The sequence below is a fragment of the Idiotropiscis lumnitzeri genome, chromosome 1, assembly GCF_059441095.1.
Source record: "Idiotropiscis lumnitzeri isolate Australia: NSW breed Sydney's pygmy pipehorse chromosome 1, RoL_Ilum_1.0, whole genome shotgun sequence".
Lineage (NCBI taxonomy): Eukaryota > Metazoa > Chordata > Actinopteri > Syngnathiformes > Syngnathidae > Idiotropiscis > Idiotropiscis lumnitzeri.
The window spans coordinates 31,823,820-31,850,588 of NC_142391.1; the positions used below are offsets into that span (position 1 = coordinate 31,823,820).

General features: G+C 40.0%; 1 protein-coding gene across 8 annotated transcripts in view; it reads left to right on the plus strand.

Annotated features, from left to right (window-relative positions):
- Positions 1-26,769, plus strand: part of pde4d (phosphodiesterase 4D, cAMP-specific) — a 165,875-nt gene that overhangs the window by 115,338 nt on the left and 23,768 nt on the right. For 6 of the 8 annotated variants that reach the window (XM_088295244.1, XM_088295245.1, XM_088295246.1 and 3 more), the window contains exon 2: positions 25,522-25,713. In XM_088295244.1, the coding sequence (XP_088151370.1) occupies positions 25,522-25,713 (192 nt within the window). Of the gene's footprint in view, positions 1-15,662; positions 16,033-25,521; positions 25,714-26,769 lie in introns of those variants that run through there. The other 2 variants (XM_088295249.1, XM_088295250.1) reach the window with 1 other exon arrangement.

Consider the following 26,769-nt stretch of genomic DNA (forward strand, 5'->3'; position numbering starts at 1 on the left):
TTATTTAACGACCAAGGAACACAAACTTTTGAAAAAGATATTGAACCAATTTTACTTAGAAATGTCTTAATGATTACAGTAAATATTACATAATTTTTTTTACATGAGATCAGTGGGCCGGATTAAGAGTATTATACACTTATGTGACCCACAGACCATACTTTTGCCCTCCCGTTACATATGATTGTATATGATTACGAAAAATGTCAACAAAAGTTAGGGAGAAAAATACAAAAAAAATGTGTTCCATAAATCGTTTTTAATCCTTGGAGGAGGTAATAAGCGCTTAGTACATGGCCAGCTGCTGTGGCGCAACCGCGTCCCTCGTGGTCGGTGGCGTCCGTAGGCGGTGCCTGTCACGCGTTCCGGGAATCGCCCTCATTAGCGGCAAAGCTGGATGACGCTGACGATTTGGATGACGACAGTGTTTATGGCTGGGCGTAATCAACGGCTTAGACGGGCTTAGAAAGGGAGTCCCCCCCCCCTTGTACCTGGCTGGATCAAGTCATAATGACAGACTCAAAACTTTCTACACTGCCACGTTTTTTCTCCAGCTCACTTTTTCCCCCATGAAACTTGGCATTATATCCTCATTTGTACAAACATTTAGAACCGATGTTTAGCCAACACTCTCCCATGTGTGTGCGTGACTATGTGTGCGCGCATGTTGGCACACGATGAATGCAATGGCTTCCTCGGAGGAAACGCACTCCCACTTGCACAATCCCAACTGTTGCTGTATGTTTTTCATCCATCCGGTAGCACAGACTCGCACATTGTCTGCATGAAGAATAACACTCACGTCAGTCGTCATTCAGGACTCATTCAATATACACTGACGACTTTTAAACTCTACTGTCGGGTTGGTTGTTGTATATGTGCCATTATGTGCTTTTAATTAAGGAGTTTGAGCCTTTTTTTTTTGCCGGTTCCTCTCCACCATACTATGATTAAGGGTCACAAAAAACACAAAGTAATTATGAACCAAGGCAGAATAGCACAACCTAGATGGTGTTCAACTTTTGCTCTGATATTAATATTAAAATTCAGTATTGTCTTTATACCTGGGTCCTCATTTTAAGGCCGCGTTCCATTTGTACAAAGGCAACAAAACCAACTTTTTACATGGGAATTCTCTAATACTAGAGTAACCTACATTATAGAAAAGTTAATATTATATAGAGATTTTTTTTTTATAAGTTTTTGTACGGAAAAAAAAAACCGCTTCTTGGCCTCAAATGTGCATGGACCTGTCACATTCCATTTTTCTAATTTTGGGCCATATTTTTATTATTAGTTTTTTTACCCCTTTATAGCCATCATACTTCAAATAACTGATGTAAAAAAAATTACATTTATCCTGTAAATTCTAGCCAAATTTTTATTAGTACAATCTCAGGACAGTGAGACTTTCACCTTCATAAAACCTTAAAAATTAATGATAAACAGTAATATTATTATTCTAATTTATTCAGGCCCTCCGTCGTTTCAACGCAAGAGAGAAAACGCAGAAGAAATGCAGTTTTCCTTTAATTCTTGCAGGATTTGCCCTTATCTTGTGGTGCACGAGCACATTTGTCCATCATCACTATAATAATTGTAATGGTTATCATAATAATAATTAGCTAAGCCCTTTCATCAAGGAGACTTCATTCCAATTGGGGCTCATTTGGGGCAAAATTCCCTTATAAAAGTTCATAAAAGTATAAGCCCAGAAAAAATGCAAACCTTTTCACCATACTTCAGCTCGTTTTTAGTAATTACGCATGTCATCACTTATCACAGTATCTGTATAAAATGTAAAAGCGGGCCAAAGACTTGATGACGAATCGGGTTGGGACGCTCAAATGGGTAGCAGATGCTTTCATGCTGCTCATTTTTAAAGATGTTTTTTTCTTTTTGGGGGGGTTGATTTGAGAAAATACGTTTCCCTTTACTGCTGTTCTGATCCCCTTTTTCTTTTTCTCGGCTATTTCTTGTATTCTAAATTTTTTATTCGATTCAAATGTATTTTTTCTTTTAGAACTCCCCAAAAATGCAGTTTTTATTTAGTTTTACAATCATTTACACTGTTCTTTAATTTCCATGGTGGTTTTAGCAATAAACTCTCTTTTGTGCTGCTTTTAATTGGTTTTATTGATGGTCCTGTTAAGCCCTTGTGGAACTCCATGTTCTTATTAGTGTGAGTGCATGTGGTGGTGGCGCTTATGTAAACTGTACATGAACACATTGTGTAGTCACACACACGCAAACACAAAAAAAAAACCCACTCGCTCTCCAAGCATGTCGGTGTGTGTGTGTGTGCGTGCGTGTGTGTGTGTGTGTGTGTTGGGGAACATCCTGGATTACCTGGTCTGTGTTGGCGCACAATGACAGGCTGTCCCTTACACACGCACAAACATGCTCACAGTCTAATAGGGTTTCTCTTGTGGACTGTCCAAAATGTTCACACAAAGAGAAATGTCCACACAATAACGGCAGGATGACGGGGGTTTTGCCAGGCAAACACAGAGAGAGAGAGAGTCGCACACCCAAAAGCACAAAAGCATGTGGCCTCAGCTCTCGCTCACACTCTCTCACCAGCGTAGTAGTGATGTCATCAGAGCTTTAATGAGGGATTACGCTGACATCACCGGGCCCGCTGCCAGGTTAAACCTATTAGCTGCCCCATGTGCTTGCACCGTACTGCATCTCAAGTGCTGCGGTTGCGTGTGTGTGTGTGTTAGCCATGCGTAACGTTTAAGTGGCTGCTACATCCATTCATCTGCGCATCAGTTTGCCACAGCGCCTCGAGAGGAAGCGGGTGTCACAGTTTGTGTGCGCGGACAACGTAAATCCTGCAAGGACTCGACGGCAGTCCCGTGGTGACACATGAATATCAGTTTCATTGTGTCCATAATCAATGGAAGTGAATGCCTTTTGTTGTCACTGCGTCACTGGAACACCAGCACAGAAATTAGCAGTGCAAGTTAATTCAAATGAATCATACATACTGGCGTATCTCAAGCACAATGATTTTTCCATCTTAGATGACTTTTAAATCACCACATGCTTTGTTTAGTATCATTGTATTGTCCAGTCTCAGTTACACAATTTAGCGCCACCTGCAACGGCACTTCAATTTTTACTTGACAGAATATTTCATCCAAGCATAGCTTTTATTGGTGAAGATGTGAAGCAAATGATTCTTAATATTCCACACGGCAATGTGGTGGACTAAGTGGTTTGCAGCTCTACCTCACAGTTCTCACTTTCGGAGTTTGAATCCAGGCTTTGGCCTTCCTGTCTGGGTTTGTCAGTTCTCCCCGTGTTTACGTTGGGTTTCTTTGTGGATGTTGTTTACATGTGAATCTTGAGTGGGAATACTTTTGTCGATAGGTGCCCTGACATTGGCTGGCGACCAAGTCAGGGTTACGCTGCTTCTTTACACACATAATCGTCTGAAATTGGCTACAGCTATAGAGAATGGATGGATTGTTTGAAAAATATTTGTGCAACAAAAAAACTCCTCTTCTAATAGACGTGCTGTGCAATTGAAAAAAAAATATGCCTAACTTTATTAGGAAATACTGGATTAAACATTTCAGCCCATTCAAAGCATAACACGCAACTTTTTTTGCATTATTTTGTTTGCATTTAATTATGTAGATATTTGTTATTTTGAATGCATTGTGTGCTGCCTTATTGTGATAGAATCCTCTGCAAATGTTTTTTTTTTTGGGATCTCTTCCCATTGTGTTGTATTTACATCACATCTACTCTCGTCATCCCCTATTTTGTCATCATTTCTTACCCTTAGCAACTGCTTACTGATTGGTTACCTGTCCCTTTTCAAAGCTGCCACATTGCCAAGGCAACCACATCATAAACACGACTTGCGGACACGGAAAAAAGGTAGGCAGGAAGTGCGAGGTGAAGGAATTGGCCGTTGTCACACAAACAGTCCATTTCTTTTCCACCCTTATAATGCGAGGTGTGGCATTGGTCAAGAGACGCTTGGTTGGCATCAAAGTGGACTGGCCTGCCGACTCTTCCTCACATTAACTTTACTCATTCACACACAGCAAAAGATGAATAGTCAGTCTCTGTCACTCTGCTTTCCTGTGGCCGAGGTACAGTTGCCATGGTGATAATCTGCCACCTTAGCGGGAACCGCGGAGAATGTTTTCTTTTTTTTTTAACCATTTATCCACCGTTGCGGAGAATTTGCAAACTCTGACGTATTTGCTTTCTGTACTAAGCTGTCAGCCAAGATAGATGGTTCTATGGCCAATCCACGCCTCTTTGTTAAATCGCATTATCAGTCACAGTCTGTGCTGTCTGTGGAGAAACAATCACACAAAAAACGTAATGAACTGACTGATTGACTGTAGCTACAATTAAGTGTCCAATTTACACTTAAACCTAACAAAGTGTTTATGCAAATGCAGAAAGGTACTTAGGAGTACAGTACTGCGTTTGCCAACATTTACAGAGTCAAGGCAAACATACACATATATATATATATATATATATATATATATATATATATATATATATATATATATATATTAGTGCTGTCAAGTGATTATTTTTTTTATTAATTAATCCCCAAAAAATCCATGATTAATTGTGATTAATCACATTTTTCAACTACTATTTTTAGCGAAGCTTGTAACATATATTTACTTGAATAATATCTTGGAATTGATGCAAAATCATCAAATATGAAGTATATTTAGTTCAAAGACTGTTCTAATAGCTAATATGGCACAATATTTGCAAAGTATACAAATAATATTTTTAGTAAATCAAACTGAGTTAACTGAGTTAAAATATTTGGGATTAATCACCTGAGTTAACGCTTTCATTTTGACAGCCCTAATATATGTATATATATATATATATATATATATATATATATATATATATATATATATATATATATGTGTATATATATCTATAAAACAAAACTCCCATACCCATTACTGTGCAATAGTTTCACAAATATTATATATATAAATATTACTTGCCATCTATATTGTCCAAATGAACAAATAAAAACCTCCCTCAAATAGTGTTTTGTTCTTTAATGGACTAGTCAATTAATGGACTGGTTGTGTTGTTCAATTAACACCATTAGATGCTGTCTCAATAAGTCGCTGTGTCAGTGTTGAACAAATAAAAGGTGGCTCACACTATAATTGACCAATGTTCTTAATTAATCACCAAGTGCATCGCCAATTAAAACAAATAAATACTGTCCTCAAATAATGACCTGTACTTAATTAGATGTCTGTTCCCGTTTTGACAATCAATGTCTCCCTCCCTTTAATAATGGCCTCTACTCTTAACTGAAGATGTCTCAATAAGTTGTAAGTATGCATTTGAACAAATAAACACCTCCTTCACATAGGGTCTCCAACTCTGATCAATACCACCTCTCAACAAGTGGCCAGGTGTGACTTCCAGTTTAACAAATCAAATTTTCCCCCTGCCCCATTAATAGGAGATGGTTCTAAATCAGTCTCAGTGTGTATCATTTATTCAAACAAATAAACCACTCACTCAGATAGTGGCCCGTACACTAACAGACATTTCTTAATTAGTCACCAGGTGTGTTGTCCATTTGAATTAACAACATGCCTCTTTGAAATAGTGACTCATATTCTAATCGACAACGGTTGTCACGTTGTTATTGGGTATGTTCTCCACTTCAATAAATATACACCTCCACCCAGTTGTGGCCCCTTCACTAATTGCCTACGGTACGGTACGGAGGTGTGTCATACGCTTGACTAAATAAACGAATAAACTAAATAAACAAATAGTTTTCTGTAGTCTATTACTTTTAGACTATTCTCAGTTAATCATGAGTGCATCTTCCATTTGAAAAAAAATAAACGCCTCCCCTTTCTCTTCATAATTGTAATTAACGTTGCTCATAGACTTTGTTCGCACACGGAAAAAATTAATGACAGCCCATTTAAACTCTGTTGCTAACCAAGTCAGCAGCAGCTAAAAAGGCATGGAAGCACTCTCTTTCCAGGAATTAAATCGCATTCCAGGTGATCTCAAATTGGTGAAACCTGATTAGCGGTCCAGTCACTCCACAATGTTATGTACATCTATTTTTATGTTAGGTTGAAAAAAAAAAAATACAAATCTGTCAAAAACATTGTTTAACATGACAATATTCTAAAATTATACAAATGTACGCCTCACCTCCAGTAGACGCATTACCAAATTTTCTTTTGAGCTGTTGCTGTTAAATATGCAATTTGCACTAAAATCTGAAGTGCTTGTAAAGCTGCTGAATCGTAATTAAAGGATTAACGCAGGTTTGCTCTTTTTTTACATTCCTTTCATCCTTCTGTATCGCCCACTGCATAGAACAGGTCATTCATTCATACAGCGACAAAAGGACAAATTGACAGCCGCTGTGTAAAGTCATGAAATAACACTTTATTGGGCAATCGTCTTACTCAATAGCATTAGAAAGGGACTGCGGCATTTTCCAGCTGCTTGTGGCACATCCCTCCAACATGTCAGACATACTGCACTCAAAATAGCTAAGCTGTGTCCCAATTCACGGGGTGGCATTGTTTTTGGAGGCTGTAATTTGAAGGCCCATGACGTCATAATGACAAAGGCAATACCAGTTTCAAAAGCACCTTCAAATGCAGACCACAAATGTGCCGTTCTTGGCCCATAATGGGGACTTGCTCAAATATGGCTTTCATTTGTTCCAAATATTTGTTATAAAACTAGTTAATAAAAGCAGCATGGTGAACGCAGCGGAACCCTCAAGAGAGGGTCTAGTTTGGTCAGTAATATGTCTCTGCTTTCTGCAGATGATGTGCTTCTGTTGGCTTTATCAAACCATGATCTCCAACGCTCACTGGAGTGGTTCGCAGCCGCCTGCGAAACTGATGAGATGAAAATCAGCACCTCTAAATGTGAGACCATGATGCTGAGTGGGAAAAGGGTGGAGTGCCCTCTCCAGTTCAGGGATGATATCCTGCTCCAAGTGGACACTTAAGTATCTTGGACTCTTATTCATGAGAGGGGAAAATGGGACGTGAGATCGACAGGCAGTTCTGCTCTGCGTTTGCAATGGTTCGGACTCTGTATCAGTCTGTTGTAGTGAACAAGGAGCTAAGGTACCCCTCTGGTTGCGAGCTGCGGGCTGTGTCCAAAAGGATACAAAGCATGTGGAGCATGTGTGTCACCTGTCCCGACGCAAGTCATTACATTGGTACTGTGCATGGACGCGGGTGTCACAGGGACCACTGGTGTGATGGCATTGTCATACACGCGCTCACGGATGATCTGTTGCCGCACGATGGATAGGTCTGACCGAGCGCAGCAGCTGCAGGAACACCGCTGAGCTTTACAGTGTGTGTGTTTTTGTGCGTCTCTGTGCTACATATGAACAACTTGGAAACAATGGCAACAACAAAATTATTGGTCCGTGAATTGAGCTTTTATGCGTTTGAGTAAAATTAATAAATTATTTCATGTTGTAGACCAGGGGTGTCAAACTCATTCTTGTAGACGGGTTACTTCATACTTTTGGTTTCGCTCAGAGGGCCGTTATGACTGTGAATCCGCATAAATGTATGATCTTATGTTATCACATCCACACAACAAATTGATGGAAAGCCAGTTTTGAAATCAGAGGCCAGTCAGTAATTGTTTGTTCTACAATTCCTCAATTTTTTTAAGGGTAGGATTGGTAACAAATGAATGGCAATATTTCATATCTCCATGTTGTTAAAGGCAAAGAATATGTATTGGAAGCAGGAAGTTGACACACATGATTTGCCCTTCGCAGGCCACATAAAATGAGGTTGTGGGCCAGTTCTGACCCCCAGGCTTTGAGTTTGACACCTATGTTGTAGACTGAACATCAACAACATCTCAAATTCCAAATTCAGCAATTGTCATTTAGATCATTTATGTGCAGAAAGAAGCGCTAAAGTCTACCAAAAAGATCCACTAGCCCCCCCCCCCCCCCACCACCGCATCAGTAGACTATGTATTAGTTAAATATTCAGCTTTCTGACCATACCCCATTTATGCTGTTATTTTCTGGCATTTATGACGTAATGGGATAGTAGTTTTCCTCTTTTGACTCGTGGCTGCTTTTGTGATGCGCTACTGCCTCCTCCTGGTGGCAACTGTCAATTACAAGAGTTGAATGGCATGAGTGATACGTTACAGTGCCCTCATTCATATAAACTTATTTTGTGTCCAAATGGCCACCGTCACAGTCTGACAGGAAACGATTTACACTGGTTAATGTCTGACACTTCTGGTGTCATTTTGTCACAGTTTAGTTTGGGGAAGAGGGAAGTTGGGGGAGTGGAATTTTGTGTTTGCCTTTTTAACAGTTGAGTTCGGAAAGGTAATTTTTTTGTAGTGCCTGTATATATGTGTTGTTACTGCTCATTCTCAATTATAAATTGCTTTTTATTGGTTAAGTTTGGAGACAAATTTTCCTTTTGACTTTTTCTTACAGAACACTTAAATTAGATAAAACAACAATTTCAACAAAATAATAAATGTCACCAAAAGAGGATTTAGTTGCAACTGAATGCAGGTGAATTTGATAATAATTGTTCTTTTTTTAATTTTGTTTCGTTTTTAGTTCATATTTTTAAATGGTTTTAATAAGTTTGGAAATTAACATTATTATTATTAGTTATTTTTAATACTATCAAAATAAAGTTGTATTTTTTTAAATTCAGTTGTTCAAATATGATCATCTTCCCTTGATTGTCTTTATCACATTACCAAGAGCAGCCATGACTGAGAATCTACCCAAACATCATATTCCCCCCACTTAATCTTAAAAAAATACATCATTCTCACTTTTTCCTACCACCGAATAATGAGAATTTGTCACTTTACTGCACCCCCCCCAAGAATAAACTTGGATAAAAGTAAATTTTAACATGTTACTCACCTGTTTACTGCGAGGACCCCCCCCCCAACAACGTACTGTCTTTGTTTTGAATAGACGTTTTTTTCAATAAATATGCAGACTAAAGACAAAGAGATTATGAGCAACCAAAACATCAGCTTCCAATGACAAGGTCCACTCAGCTGTTTACTGTCAGAGCAGTTTGGCAAATAAAACGCACACGGACGAGCATGAATGTAATTTATGAGCGAAAGGACTTTCAGGACATGAAAGTGGGGCCAGTCTGCAGCATTACTAGAAGACGTACTTGATTATGAGCTGGCAGATATGATAAATTAGTTTGCTCTGCATTTGCACTTTGCCCCCCTCCTATTGCATCCCTCGCTCTCTCTCCCTCTATCATCTTTTTACTCCAAGTCACACCCACCGTCTCCCTGGCTCTCTACACTCTCCTCTTTTTCACAAAACCCTCAACGCCAAAGCCTCTGCGCTACCAGGTGCTGCTCGGTTGGCTTTTGTGTAGTACCCCCCCTCCCCCCTGCTCCCCTGACCCCCGCCCCTGGTCGAGATGAGTTTGCCGGTCAACTCCGAGTACCAGTCGCTGGAGAGGATAGCGCGCTACCGTCACGCCTGCTCCAACGGCTCCCCTTACGCCACCAACAAGCCCATCGACATCAAACCTCGCGGCAGGAGATGGTATGCAAGGGAGAGGGCTTGTTTAAAAGAAGTCTCCAAAGTTGTGTGCTTGCGTTGAGAACCGGAAAGTCGGCCTGAACTTGAGCGAGCGTGCTTTGTGTGCATTCTTCTGACTGAGTATCTGCTGAGTTCTTCCACCTGCTGTCGTCTGCCACTGTTTACTCAACATTGTATTTAACTCTGGCGTGCTCGTATCTGTGCCTGGGGGGTTGTGTTGCATGTGTAGGGGCATTTTATATCCAACTGGGGGGCCTCAAGCAAGAAGGTCAATGGGGAAAGCCCCCCGCTCCCGCCAAAGAAACTGTGCCTTCACATTTTTTTCTAATCAGAGATGCAAGAATATTTGTCCAAATTATTTTTGGTGCTCATTCTGAATCCACCATAATAATAGTAATAATATAACAGCAATATGTAATATCGAAATAGATTTAGTCATATTTAAGAATTAGGCGTTCGGCTCAGCAACAGTTGGAATTGTTTTCTGAAACGTCTGCTATAAATTACAACCCTGCTTTTAGAGGTCAAACTTAAAAAGAAAAAAATGGAAATAAGTCAAATCCCATATGTCCTTAAAAAAAAGTATATTTAAAAAAAAAAAAAAGTTTTGGCTCACATCTGTTGTTAAAATTTGCTGTTGATCGTTGTAATTTAAGGACGCAAGTTGTTTTATTCCGAGAATGAAGTTTCAGTGCCGCTGTTTTGTGTTTGAAATGGGAGGCGATGTCAGAAATCTTGCGGATCCCCTTCAGCTAGGGCCCCTGGGCACGTAGCCGGGTTGCCTGCCCTGTTGCAGTGTGTGTGCTTACCTGCATGTGCGTCCTATTCCCATATTTCTCATTTTTTCTTTTTCCGTCAACTAGGTTCACGGCAAATGAACACTCAATCAAGGTGGTCAGGCGCACTGCTCATAATCCGAGCACTCTGCGTCCATTAAGGCCCCGCACAGCAAATTTCAAGACCTTATTAGGTCTATTATCATGCCGCCATATTTCTGTGAGCAGCATACACTCAGTGACCTCGAGCAACAACACAAAAACAACACCCAAGATGTATAAAAGTGAAATGTGTATATATGTCTTCTTGTATGTGTGTCACTGTGGTGTAGGATTCCTTGCATATGAACTCAAGATAATGGCTGTGTAGACATATAGATACGGATGGAGCCTTGTCAATAGCACGCCTGAGCCATCTGTGCTCTGCTTCGTTTAGTGCTGTCTATATATCTCAGCGTTTACTTGGAGCGCTTTCTCTGTGTACCGCACGCCTACTTTTTCTCTCTTTTTCCGACCCTTTAAATCAATCATTTTGTCAATTGATGTTGGTCACCTCAATCGTTGTCGCTGCACTTTTATGGCAGGGTTAAATGCTGCACTCGCAGAGCAAGGCACTAGGTGGCTGTCTTGTACATCAACAATCATGTGAGAGCATATGGGTGAAGAGGTCTTCTCAGGGCTGTAATCATTTCATTATTGACCATTTATAATCATTATATTTATTATTTCTGTATTATTGATAAAATTATTTTATTCTAATATATATTCGTTGGCGAATTGTTTTGGGAGCTTTTGGAAAAATCTACACTGTGCTTTGCATTTAATTTCGTCAACGGTATAGCTAAGTTATGGTGTTGATATATGAAATTATTAATCGATTCTATTATATAATTTCTAGAATTAAGTATGCTATACAATACTTTTAGATTTTTTAGAAGCTGTTTTCACAAGACTGTGTGCATACACTAATAATAATAATAATTAATATTATTATTATTATATTCCTATCATTATTCAAATTAAATGGATAATTAATGATTTTTTTAACAGTTAGATCCGTATGAAAAATGTTTGTGTTGAATTAACTGAAATTTACTTCAAGTTGTTTGTTGCATGACTTTTTTTCTTTTTTTTTATTATTATTTTATTTAGATTTTTAATGTCTATGAAAAAATTAAAGAAATGTACACAAAAACATCAATAAACATTCTTTTGCTAAAAAGAACCTCTCTATCGGTGATAAAAAGTCTGCGTTCCGATGGTTAATTTACAGATTGTTCTGAAAAATATTGGTATGAGGCAACTATTTGGATATAAAAAGGCAGTCTCAAACTGTGGTTGTGAATCACTCTTCTGGTATTTGTCCACCAAAATATGATTTATTAATTACTAGTGATGCATATAGTGACAGATAGAACTATTAAAGACTCCTCCATTAGTGTTTTCTTAACAAACTATTCAAATTAATGACTAAATAAAAGATTGACGTTTTCATGTAATTTTAAGGGAAACTTACTGGAAAATTTGGATATATTGGGTTCTAAAATGTTGCCTCTATCACATCGTGCTGTGCTAAAACATTTGTCTTGTGTGAAAGTTGAGAATGTCCATAAAAAGTGGTGCATTCAATTAAAAATGGGATTCATGCGGAGGTATTTAGTTCAAAGGCGCCTGTTTGTCTGCTGTTTTGCAACAAGTGTCGATTTGAGTTGAAGTTTCACTTTTACGGTTTGTTGAGGTGTGTCTGCGATGACGCTTACACGTCATGCCGACATGTTTTTGCTTGCGAGCTCTTCTGCGTATGGCCGGACGCATGCACGCACGCATGTCGCAGCATTAGCATCTTGCATTCACCTCAAGGCCACCGCCGTCGCCGCTTTCCTTTCGTGACATGAAAGCCCATGCGTGCGATTGGAGTGGATGACCGCGGTATTATCAGTCAAAAGGGTCGGGCAAGCCGTTTGTTTTGGCTTGAATGGGACTGCAGATGGACGCATTTCCATCTGCATGTCTTTTATATATGCCATGCTTGCCGCGAACAAAAGGGAACCTTACGCTGACTGATGTCACTCTTTCGTCGCTTACGTCTCTGGTCAGTCGGAAATGTACAAGGCTGCTTTTAAGTTGACCTCGGGGTGTCTTGGTGTTGGATGTCTTCTTTGTCTGTAGAAAACAACCACAGACATACAGTGTAAGGTTTTTGTATGATGGGGGTGGGGAACTCCAGCCAAGAGCATTTGATCTGGCCCACTATGCAATTGATATAATTGAATATAAAATACAAAATGGATATTTTTGCCAAGTTAAAAAGCAATTATGATTACACAACAGAAAAAAACATTTAATAGTGAACAACCTATTGCTTTTCTTTAATTGATAATCAACATTTTTCCCTAAATTTAAACTGTGGATGGAAGCAAATTGTACTTTCTTCCCTAGGAACATCTGTGAGATTTTGCGCTATGGGATGAAGTGACGTCCGAACCACAATAGCAATTTTACCAACTAAAAAAGCACATTTGAGTAAGCCTGGTTTGTAAAAAAAAAAAAAAAAAAGCATCAGTAGGAATTTGTAACTTTCAGGCATTTTCTCCTCTTAAACTGCCTTTGAAAGAAGTCCGATGGCTCTTGGCAGCCTGTAACGGGCCCTTGCTTATCAACTTGCTGCTCGCTACTAACACTGGAAACAGGCTCCACATTCGACCATGTCAGCGTGATAACATTTTTTAAGCGTCCTTAATTAGTAATTGAACATGATTTCTGGATTATATTGGTGGAAAAAGTTTGTGATGGAAATTTAAATTTAAACCGGGCTCCAGCTACTACTAACTTTCATTCTGGATGATGAGTCAAGTCAGCTACCGCGTGCTGCCACAAAATAAAATAAAAGCAAAGCACAGCATTGATATTGTGTCTTTCTGATTGGGAACATTTCATTTTGGAGTTGGACTTCTAACCACGTTGGTAGCATGTTACTGTCATGCATAGCGTGAACAATTGTTGCTGTGTCTGGCTTGACGTCTTCTCGACGGTGCACACCATTTAAACGGGTATCGGAGGCAGAAAAAAAATCCTCAAGCATTTTTCTTTTTTTTTTTTTTAATTTAGGTACTCAAATTACTCAATGAGTCGTTTCACACCCCGCGTATTCTTGAACTGCCCATCAAACTTTGACACCATTCTCTTTCCAATGTACTTTTAGCATCAGCCATGTGCCACAGGAATGTATCTAATTTCGCATCATTAGTCAGATTTTTTTTTTTATGATTATTATTATTAATTTATTTATTTTACAACCAACAATTTATCTTGGTTCAAATATCTATGCCAGAATTGTAACAGTGACTGGCAGAACAATTAAATGTTCTTCCACTCGATGGTAGAAGGTAAAATTAACCGTTGTTTTCACCTGGTGGTTGTCATGGTTTCTTGCAAGTAGATCAGCTTTGTGTTGACCTAAACGAGCCGAGATTTCACACTCATGGTGTTAGTCAAAATTTGAATGAATTGTAACACGATTGTCGTTATTTCAGTCTTAACGTTTAGTTGGTGACATTTTTGGTTTGTGCGATGTGAGAGATTTTGAGGTACCTTGGCTCAATAAATGTTCAAAAACACTGGTGAGGATACCCGTTTCTGACTCGAGCTCATTTGGATACTTTGTCCGAATGAGAGTCCTGGAATTTTCCCGAAATGGCTGTCTTAAAACAAAAATGACTGACTTCCTGTCCTATTTTGGACATTTACGCCCTTATCTTGCTTTAAACTGTAAATACATGAGAGAGTCCAGATGTGGAATGTCATTCTGGTCTGTCACCATACGTTTGTGGTTTTGTACTGCCTCCATGTGTCAACGGGGATCCAATAGTATTATTTGTATGATTTTAGAGAAAAGGACACGTCTGTTGATTTTAGATGTGATGATTCTCAAGTAGTTTGATATGCTTTGACACACACTCTGACTTGGCCTCGCTGCTGTTTTATACTCAACAGTTTCCTCATGTCTGCAGTGTCCTTTAGTCTCATCTTGGATTCAATTTGTCACCATTCCGTGGCCAACAGTAGTGTTTTGATTCTATGAGTAAAATGGCAAGAAATTGGAGTACTATTATTAAACAGAAAATGGTGAATGGTGTATTTTAGAGGTGCAACCATTAATTGACAACTAACCAATTATCAAATTATTCAATACCTTTTTTCATTTAAAGTTGTCCTCATGCTCGGAATTTCAGCAACTCAACATTAAATGTCCGATTTCTGTGGTCATCCATGAAAGCGGACTGATTACACTGGTCAGCAACAAACTTGAATCCCAGATGGCTTTATGTCCCTGAACACATTTTGTTCCTCGCACATCAAGTTTTTGATATATTTTCGTTTTTGTTTGACTTGTGAAAGCAATACAGATTTTGACGTAACTCGGAATTCATAAATATTTCTAAATATATTTAACATGTAGTTAACGTTATTATTGTGATGAAAACCTGATGTGCTAGAGAAATAGAATGAAGACAGTTTTGGAATCAGTGCTAACAAAGTGAACTTCTATCTTTGATTAAAAAGAAGAAAAAAAAATATGTTGACTAGTGTAATTTGTGTTGAATCACAATACAGACCAAACCAGTAATTGAACCATAATTAATAATGCCTTTATTAGTCCCACAATGGGGAAATTCGAGATTCGAACCCAGGCCTCCTGGGGAGACTGGGTCCTGAACGCGGCGCCTTAGACCACTCGGCCATCCTGGCAGCCACGAGATTCGAACCCAGGCCTCCTGGGGAGACTGCGTCCGGAACGCGGCGCCTTAGACCACTCGGCCATCCTGGCATGGTGTCAGTGATGTCAGTTCTAAATAACGTTACGTTTTTCTATAAAGGAACGTAAATTATTTTCCTAAAATCTGATTCATAAATTAATGGATCAAAATAATTCCTAGTCAGCTCTAGTATACTTGACTATTAATTAACAGCAACAATTATAATTTACAGTGTTCCTAAACTATTACCACAAAAGTGTAATAGTTCAATACAATAGTTTTCTGGGGTTCAGTATTTGAATTTTTACATATTAAAATAATTTTTTGTCAAGGGTTAAACATGGAGTCTATGGCCGCTTCTCCTGGCGTTGTTGCCGTTGGTTTTGGGTTACCGTGGCAGCATGGGTGATTGACGCGTGAAATTGTTAGGACGCCTGGGAGGTAGGCGAAGGGTGAAAGAAGCAAGTCCCGCCCTTTAAGGAATTACTACGACCAAAACAACCCTCCCACTTGCACTCAAAAGCCAGGCTGCAGCTGTGGAGTAAGGCAGAGAGAGCGTGAAGAGTCATCTAACTCCACCACTCGGGTGAGGGGTCGAGGGTGCCGGGTGGGGACGCGGAACCCAGGAAGTTGTCTGGATTCAAACGAGAATGAAGAACTAATCTGACAAGGGGGGAACGTTCAAAGCGAGTCAGGAATCATCTGGAATACGGACGACTTAAGCCAAGGGAGTCTACAGGACTAGAGGTCCAGGTGGCCCTTAAGAATGCGTGTGTCTGTGTGGCTAGACGTGCGTGTGCAAAAGTAGAGCCAGTGGACGGGAACGTGAGAACATGAGTATCATTCTAAAGCCAAGGTCACGCTCCACCAGCTCGCTGAAGAACACTGAAGGAATATGGTAAATGGAAACTCTGACAGTCTTTATCCTGTCCTGAATGTGTGAGTGTGCGTATGAGTAGGTGCACATGCACGTGTGTGTGTGCGTGTGTGTGTGTGTCACGCCTTTGTTCACCATTCCTTCCTTCCTGTTTGACTGTTACCTCCTGTAGGTTTACATCCATCCTATGCTAAGCCCCGCCATATTAACCTCCACAGTCTCCACTCTGCTGCTACAGCCCTTAAAGAGTAAACTTTGAATGTTTTAGGATTGAATGTCAATATGTTGGTGTTTCAACAATAATATTTAGTTGCGCTCCAATCAATCGGCCTCTGATCGTAATGGGCTGATTTCCGTGGAAAACTATGTGATGGTCATATGTCGATCAATGCCTTCATTGCCTATCGCACGCAACTCCGTCGTATTACACAGCCATTAGTCTCCAAATTCTTACAGTGGTCAAACAGCAAATTATTTTTTTTCACAATTAGACAATAATTACATTGGAATTTGATGATTTTATTTGGGATACGCGAGTACCGATACCGGCCTTATTCCAAGTTATCGGGTACTTGAGTTGAAAGGTGATTCCCACCACCAATACTGAATGCAAAAAAAAACCCTCTGATATCAAGTAATTCTTTCTTGCCAGTAGTTGGTGCAACACCGCGGCCGTTTGACACATTGGTGAATGATCGTGTGTGGCATTAAGACAGAAATGTCTTAAAAGCATCTGTCAATGTCTTCATTAAAATTGTATGTATCATAAGTGAGTGGCATCGGTACTTGGTATCGGTGTTCTCAATTTTGATTCTTCAGTGCCCCTGCAACAGTTACTAACACAAAGTACTGTGTTCATGGTAGCTGGTTAGTCTTGAGTCCATACTACATGCTTGATCTAAACCACACTTGGTTACTCTTTGTTAGCCTTTGCTGTGCCTCAGCACTTCTTGACCCTTAGTCTCCTCTCAGATTCATTGTGTCACCATATAAAGAAGACAGGAGCCCCTCGTCCTCCGCGACTCTATTGTTGTTTTGTGTCTTGTTTGATCGCGTTTCTTTTCGACTGACGCATGATTTTCAGTTTCCCACGGTACTAAGTGGAAAGGAAAACTTCAGAGATCGGAGTTAAGCTGGTACACTGGAGTGAAAAGTAGGATTAGCGTCACCATGTGCGTATATGGTGGAGCGAGGTCATTTATTAGATTATATAGCCTCATACTTTTCCTCAAGGCAATGTAGAAACAGTTTAATGATGAGTTGCATCATAGAGTCAATTACCGGTAATAGTAAAACATTCATTAGTTGCCTCTCTGTCATATTTTGGCAGTTTATTCTTCTAATTTGCATGCCCTGACCTCAACATCAATTGTCATCATATATCTTTTGTCTTATTGGCATTAAGACTCAAAGTAGGCTTTATATTGTAAACGATGAATAAGATGTCGAAACAAACTTCCTCTTCGTGACATGCCAACACCCCCATTTAATTAACCATTTATGTTAATCTTTTTCAAAAACAGTTGCTGCCAATACGCTGGCAGAATTTCAGTGCAACGCAATACCGTTTAATCGAGTAGCACGCTGTCCATTATGTGATATGTCGCCAGAAAAATGATCCTAGACTTCCGTGTCCATGAGGTGCCTCCCGCGATTTACGTTTGTAATGTACTGTGTACTTCTAGTGGAACAACTAAAGTTTAACCGAAGATACGATGTTCATATAAAATAACTCTTTTTCTCTGACAACCGACTAAGCTCACGTATTACCAATAAAATGGATATTTTTTCACACTTGTTGCATGTACCCTTTTTTTTTGTTTATTCTTGCGCATGACTCAGCAGGATTTTGAAGGCAGACATTTCAGCCATTGACATTTCGTATTTTGCAAAGCAAACGCTGTTCATGTGCTGCTGTTTAGGTTCGGATCTCTCATGTTCACATTCTTCCATCTTCTTCCCACAGTTCAAAAACATGCATGGTATGTTCATTGACGACTCTAAATTGTCCATAGGCAAAACTGGACAAGGCAAGGTTGCTTTATTAATCTAGCGCAATTCATACACAAGGCAACTCAATGTGCGCTCACATAGTTCCAAAACAACATTTTAAACCAAACAAATTAGAGACATTCCTAAAACATAAGAATATAAAACATTTAAAAGCAAAATGGAGAAATAAAAATTAGGTTCCTAAAATTACTAAAAGAACGTACAGCACAAGTGCATGATTTTGGCAGAATTGATTATATAAATGCTGTAAAAGACCGCAATCCTCAGTAGATTTCAAAGTATTTACACTTGGGGCTATCTTCAGCTATGTTGGCAGGCTTTTCCATTTCCATGCCGCATAACAGCTAAATGCTGATGCACCGTGTTACTTTAAACGCTGGGTTCTACTAATAGGCCAAAGTCTGTCCTCAGAACCATACTGGGTTTATATTCCTTCACAGCTCACCTGTGACCCTCATGAGAATGGTGAAGGAAATTCATGGACTTTGATAGTATTCAATTCAAGTTTTTTTATTTTTTTAGTGGTGGAACTCCCATTTGGATATTGGCTATATCAACTTCAGGTTAGAAACAATCACTTTGTCCTACCAGGAAGTAGTATGGCTCTCTCTTTGGTAGAGCAGCTAAACAAAGATGCAGCCCGAGGCGCAACCTGCCCTGCCCTCGTCCTGTCTCGACTCGTCCTTGGCTGTCAGCTCTCATTTCCCTCTGACAAATGGTCCTCCTGTCGCTTCCATGCCGGGAGGAGAGTGCCCCGGTAAATATGCTCTTTCACTGTCACGCCGTCAGACAGCGCTGGAAATGAATCTCAGAATCCTCCCTGCCATCGTACAGGAGAGAGGAGAATGCCTCTTCTCTCGACTCCTGTCTTTATCTACGTCCTTTCATCAGTGCTTTCTTGCTCGTTATTGTTATCGCTTCGTATTCACACGAGATATGCAAGTAGCGTTGATGGGTGTTGGCGATAGTTTGTCTTTGTCTGTGTGGATAAGACAGCACTTTACTGTGCTTGGTTTCTTTTGTAGTGCTTGTTTATGTTTGCATGTGGATCCGACAGCCTCCTGTGGTGCTCGGCACACATCTCAATACCACAACAGAGCTGACCTCTATTTACTTTGAGTTGAGTAGCAAAGTGCAAGCATTAAGGTCAGAAGCTGGTCAACGTTCCCATTTGGTGCGATTGTTCCCTCAAAGTTGACATATGCATTTTTTTCACAATTTAGGATAATAGTCTAGTGCATTTAACAAAACTCAGTGCAGCTCCGCTTACCTTTTGGCTTTGACATGATAGTGGTGGCTCTGGATCTGCACTGCCAAGCTGATCATGTCATGGATGAAGAAACTCATTGTAGTGGCGGGTGTTATGTAAAGCAGTCAAAAGGTGGCATGACAATCGGGTGGGATTCAAAACAGCTTTGGTCGATGATAAAAGATGTATCTGGTTGTTTGCTTTCCCACTTAACAGGTTGACAGGCTCTCCAAAGAACCAACCATACCTTTTATGGACAATCAATCCAAGCACCAATTTTATATTTCAGTTCCAAACTTTCAAAGTCAAACAAAAAAAGTGGCCCCCAGACTCTTGGGTCAAATGCTTTACTGCTGGTGACTTGCTAAGAAGGAAATGGAGTCCATTGTTTGTTTGTTGGCCCGGCTTTTCTAATTGATGCGTTCAAAACAGCTGACGTGATTTCTATTACCTAAAAACAATAGGCCACTTTTCAATGATGGCATACAAATACTTTTTGTTGTTGTGCAACATGTCAGCTATTTTGCGCAATATTTTTTTTCTGGCTTTGGTGGACTCTTTTGTTCGCCCTAGCACAGTTAAGCAAATTTTGTGTCAACTTTCTACCTCATGCTTGCTTATTTATCTTTTTCATGCAATTTCTTAATTCTAACCTCACAATCTCATCAGATCTTGTTGGGTGTTTTGGAGCTGCCAGTGTCAGAACTTGAGGTGGTTAAGGTGAAGGCATGTTTTGATCTATTTTAAATATATTTTTCTTTTTATTATTACGATGAGGTCATAATGAATATCAACCAGCATACTCACACATCTCCCCCCTCTTAGAAAACATGATAATGGCATGCTGATCGCAAGCGTAGAAAAAACGGCTATGTCTGACTTTGACTTGAAGTGCTTTCATCTGGATTTTGTCTGTCTCCAGCCGAATGAGCGATGATGTCGCTGGCATGTGCTGAAGGCCTGTTTAATATTATTCGCACCGGAGTCTTCAGATTCCTAGTGAGAGACGAGCATAACTGGTTGAGTGCGTGACCTTTGTTTGCACGTGTGTTACGACTGAACGACTCGTCTGAATGGAGCTTTGACAATCAGCGAAGAGACTACGAGCAGCGAGTGTTGACTTTTTCTGCGCTCCGTCTGGCAGAACAAGACTAACCAGATGGAGCTCGGCGGCACAATTGCCTACTTTTGTATGCTAATTTTCTTGCCGTGAACGTCACCGTTGACGTTTGTGTGTAAATAAGGGAAGTCGGTTGAAGTACAGGAAATATACCTTACCATCCAATGAGATCCAATTGAAATGTGGTTCCCACAAATGTGTGCAAACTGCTAGCAATAATTTATCCAATAAAATAAACAAATCTCAAAACCCCCAAAATAGGGTACATGATAAAATAAAAACAGAGTGTGCAGTGTTGTAGTGTTTAATCCAAATGTCTCACAGTCAAAAGGCTCTGTGTTGAAATCTTAGGCCCGCCCATGTGGAGTTTGCGTATTTCTTGCGACAACATGCATCTTACGTTCATCAAAGAATCTAAATTATCTATAAGTATGAATGGTCATTTATATACATTTGCTATGCGATTGACTGACGACCAATCCGAGTTGTGCCCCGCCTCTGCTGCAAAGTCAGCTGGGATAGTCTCCAGCTCACTTGTGATCTTAATGATGACGAGCGCTGTAAAAAATGGATGGATGGATGGATTTCATGAAGCCAAATCGAGCAACCTAAATCTTTTATTTTTCAGAAATTTTAATCAGAGATGGCTTTGTTTGTTTTTAATTTGACCTATAAAAGCTTGAGCAATATGAATTTTAACATGCGTCGTCATTCATCGGTATGCCGTCTCAGAAAAAAATTCCACCTGTTGCTGAACCTGACCCTTAATTCAGAAATAATATATTAAATATTCCTAAATGTGTGACTATTTTACTATTATTATTATTATTATTATTATTATAGTCACTGATGGTGGAGTGGTACACTTGCCTGACTTGTGTGCGGGCAGCGTGAGATGGGTTCCCGCTCAGTGACAGTGCCGGTGTATGCCGTTCGGCTGGCTGACGACCATTTCAGGGTGTGTTTTGCCCAAAGTCAACTGGGATAGGCTCCAGTTACCTCCCACGACACTGTACGAAATATACGGTGTTGAAGATGAGACATAATTATTATTATTGTTATAATTTAAACCTGATGTGCGATAAAGAAAAAAATTGAATCAGCACCATTAAAATTAGTCTTTGTATGCATCTCGGAGAAAAAAGGGAACATTTGTCGACCGGTGTAGTTTGTCTTTAAATTAGGAATTACCGATGCAGACAAAACTAGATGGGGGGGAAAGAAAATAACAAGGTGATCTCCAAAAGAGGGCATGCCAATTTGTTTTTTTTTTTTATTGAAGTTAGCAGTGGTGTAGCACTGAACTGCGTCATACTGACCGCTTTGTCTAATATGTTTGCACTCCAACATAAATAAACTCAAAACTGTGGTAGAAAAACTTCTCAGTATGCAGGCACAATAATCCATCTTTGTTAATGATTCTATCTGATAATGTCTTTGTCAAGGCAGATTTTCTTCCATTGCTTCTCATGCAGGTGTACCTAATGTTGTGTCCAGTGATTGATGTGAGTTTAATCTCACACTTAGAGGAGTGTGAGGAGGAGTTGAATTCAGTGAAGTTTCCTGACATTCAAGCACACTATTTGACTCGCGTGGGAAACGTTCCTGCAACGCGCCCGCTGTTTGCTATGTATGGGCCGTTGAAATGTGATCTACCATCTTTGGACATGTTTCTGTCCTTCTTGAAGTCAACAAGAGATATTGTTTTATCACAAAGGCAGATTAAAAGCTTATCTGGAATCTGCTGACTCTTCAAAGGTTTCCTTCGTAGGCGATTAAGGCGCTCCTTGTTGGGAAATGTGGAAGAGTTTTGTGTCAGAGGGGTGAAGAAAAGAGGACCTTCCGCTGCGTGTGGCGTCAGAGCTGGTGCAATACCGCAACAAGACATTCCCAGAGAAGGCGTGTCCTTTGCCACACACGCACACACTTAGACATACGCATCATTAATGGGAGTTGTAGGTTCAATATGAGAAAAAAAACTGAAAAGTCAGTGTTGCTGTCATTTTATGCAGAGCAGTAACAATGGATTATTAAGCTTTCTTCTGATACACTTTGAAAGCAGAAAATTGCCAAGTCGATAAAGTGTTGTGGATTAGTGCAGAATGGTACATATTGTCAGAAAATTGGAGATTATATATTTATTTTAGCTTTTGAGCTTTTTCTTCACTTGGTCTGGACAAATGCTATAAAATTAAACAAAATCAAACTAATAGTTAAACTATTAACTCAACTAAAACTAAAATGAAAACAAATTGAAAAAAAGAACAACAATTAAAAACTAACACAACTGCACTAAAAACTCATTAAAACTAACTGAATTAAAAAAAAAAAAAAACTAAAATAAACTATTACAACCCTGGTCAAACTCTTACCCTACTTCGGTTGATTCTGTTTGTACTGACCAGAACAAAAAGTTGACATTTACCGGTGGTACCGCTTATACTTCGCCTCTTGGGTGAAAATTACGATTACCATTGCCATGGAATTGCCACTGTAACGGGGGGCTCTGATATTGTCTCTAAAGGTGGAGCAAGATTCTACAAGCTGTGTAAAATGGCTTTCTGACACTACCTCTTGTCTAACATGCCATCCTTTTTTTAGACAGTGTAAAGGGTGCCTGTGTGCAAGTGTGGTCACTTTTTTTTTTTCCACTTTTCTGCCTGATACTAAATATGGCGTGCATGTGGCGATGAGAGGAATCTGTTACAGACATGCTGGTGATGTCTAATCAACACAAATAGGGAGTTAGTGGAGTCATACTGGCTGTGTGAATATGTGTGTGTGCGTGCGTATGTGTTTGTTTGTGTGAGAGAGGGAGAGAGGACAGTTCGATTGCCCTTTCTTTGCCAGCCAAAGCTGACACTCACTTAGCTGCTGCTAACCAGAAAACAGAGGGTGAGAGACCAGTGTTGAAGTTGTTGGGGGGGAAATTCCTGGCTTGACCCGTATGTACGTGCGTGTGTGCATGTTCATTGTGACTTTGGCAGCTGTATCATGGCAACACATGCACACACAGAGGTAACATCTTCTTCCACATCTAATGAATGATTTCAAAGCTGTTTGTTAGTCAATTAACTGGATCGAAAAAGAACACCCTCGAGGAATGTTGACTAAACACACATCAAAGTTAAGGAGGAGCATTTTCTTGGTTTGAGACATATATCTTATCTTTTTACACATTGAATGAATCGCCATATTCCCAAATGGTCATCAACGATCACATTCCGCGCTTGTCATGTGCAACGAGGCTTCCTAATATAAGTTAGATGAGGCCACTTCGGCACATAAGTAGGTTGGTGACTTGAGCTTGTGGGTTTACACTTGCACAGCAGTCACTGATGTTGAAATGTTAGTGAAGTTTATTGCAGTTGTGCTGACCCCGTAAAACATTGTAATGGCATTATTTCCTATGGGGGCAATTACTGTAGTTTTGGAAGAATTGTGTTCAATCTTAAGACTACTTTACATTGATTATTTTTCAACATTTTCTTTATTTTTCAATGAATGCAGGCATTTGTGGGAGGTAGAGTAATTTGGTGATTATCCTACATGTGTTGTCTGAGGAGTATGTGGACTCTTCTGTTATTTTTATGATGCTATATTAGCCCCAAGTTCCTGCTAAATGACACATCATAGATAAACTGATAAGATTCGTCCATCAGAAGAAAAGTATTGAAACACATGGTCCTTGCACTTAACAGAAGTGAAACATGAAGGGAAAATAGTTACTCTTAGAAGCCGGCTTTGGTGGTGTTCTGAGAACTGTGGCACTTTTATCAGCAGTCTCATTTGCAGAGCTGGGCACTTGGCTCTTTTTTGCCGGTCAGTCCCCCGCCCTCCCGCCGCGATCTTGGTACCGTTCCGGCCTCGACACACCGGTCTTATTCATAAAAATTGTCGGCCCCAGAGCCTGTAAAAAAACGCTAACATGGGAGGTTTATTTAAATCATATCATTCGCTGGCTAATTTACTATTCAAATCCGCTTACCTTATTATGGTCTAATTCGTCTGCTTCTTCTTATTAGTATCCTTCTTCTTTTTTTTTCTTCTTCACAAATGTGCCCAATGTGAGTAAGTACACACTGTTGGTGTTATAGGGATTTTGGTATACAAATGTTCCTTTTCTGTTGGCATATATATTTTTCCCTCAACTAAGTAAAGTAATCTTAATGTCATTACATAATTTTCTTGTTTCTTTTAATCCCACTTTTTGCTGCAGAGGTATGAATCAGCTCAGAACAATTCATGCGCTCTCACAATACTTTACCCTCTCCTCTGTTCCAATCATCCACGTGTGTACCGCATGCTTCGACACGCCGTTGGCGTCATCCTGTAGCGCACACACTACAAACTCCGTCAGTCTGGATTAAGGACGTGCCTTGATCCTCACGGAGGATGATGATCATGTGTCGCGGTGAGCGTCATGGGATACCAACCCCGCCCCCTTACCCTACAACGAGATCTGCCCCGCCTATGACACTGATGGTAGACTGTGAGTCTGTGGCATTCCCATTGCACTCGCCCTCATTAATGACACGAGTGAGTTGGCTCATATCGCAGCTGACTTAAGGCAAGAGGTGGAGTACAACATGGACTGATCATTGTCCAGTTCCAGGGCTCATCTAGACAACCAATCATTCAGAACCGGACATTTCTAATGATCTTGCATGTAGGAAAGGAGAACCACAGTCGCCAATGCACTTTTCAGACATTTATTGCAATGAGTGCTCCCGTGTAGGTGCTGCGGTTGGCCACAGCTCACAGACGAACACCCACATGCTCGCCATAACTTGAGGCGCAACCTGTTACCTCTCTAAGACACCACACCAGGCCATCTAACATACTGATACTACAATGCAAACAGTGGTTTAAGTAGTAGTAGTGTGTAGTTTAAGTGTGTGCATGTTTTTTTTTTAATATGGCTTATGTCTGTATTTCAGATTTTCCCATATTGCGAGTGTTTCTGAAATGAATGCCGCGCAATTTATTGTATATGTCGTGTATGCCAATGTACAATTAGGTGCTAATCCATCTCACAATTGTTGGCAGGTCTTATAGTGACATCTTCGTGATTAACTTGGACCACGATTCGCTCTGTTAAATTCTTCTCTTTCTGCTTTTTACACAGTTTTGACGTGGACAATGGAACATCATCAGGTCGCAGCCCTCTGGACCCGATGGCCAGTCCAGGATCGGGCCTCATCTTGCAGGCCAACTTTGTCCACAGCCAACGGAGGGAGTCGTTCTTGTACCGCTCGGACAGCGACTACGACCTCTCGCCCAAGTCCATGTCCCGAAACTCCTCCATCGCCAGCGACATGTGAGTGCTTCAGGCCGTTATTATTTTTCTATTTTTTTTTAAACCTACCTCCGTGTACCCATGTTGCGCTGAAATCTTTTTATTCTATTTTTAGCACCTTTTTTGCCTGTCTGAGTGTGTGTCTGAGTGCCACAGTTGGATGTTTATCAGCACAGGTCATAAAGCTGCCACATGGGTCACCTTTGGCTCTAGAGGGAAGTGTGCATGACCAACAGCTCGCCGAGTGGTGTCGCATCTATTCTTATCACATATCGTGCACAAGCTGCGCAGTGAAGTGTCTTAAATCACTGCTAAAGCGCCTGCCGTTGTCACACTGCTCTTTATTGACTCAAATCTCCTGCACACGCAAATCCAATAAAAGTGGGAAAAACTCATCCTTGACCAGGATAATAATGCTAGTTTTTGATTGACACTGCCTTCTTCATATGATGATATGCGCCCGGTCATATAAGAAATGGAATTAATGGCTGAAAACGTAGCCTCTTGATTGAGCTGGAAAGGGAAGATGAAGCAATGAATGGATGAAAAGTAATGATCTGCATTAACCCCAGACACCACATGGCCCTTATTGCGGCTTTTTGTTTGGCTGTCATAAAACTATTATTTGACACTATTATTGGTACACAGAGAAACCTGACATAGCCACAAGTCAGCTTTATTTTTAAAACACCTTCCTTGCAAATACTCAGCATACTTATCTAATTGGCAAATATCTCTCCCAAATGTTTAAAATTCGTATTATGTAAAAACTGTATTGCACGAGTAAGAATCTAAAATTAAAAAATGCTTAACACCATACAAAAGAGTATTAGTTCCACACAGGAAAAGAAAATACAGTTATGAGAATAGAATTTTAAACATTTGAGATATTCTCTCATCTGTCACATGCCCCACTCTACTTTCAACTGTCAATCATATGTTTGTATAACTACCATACTGTATTTCTACACATCTCGGCATGTTTGAACTGTGAAAATACATCAGTTTAAAGTCTCACGTGGCTGCAATATATCCCACTGAGCGGTGACATGGATTTGCCACGCCGTGACGAGAAGC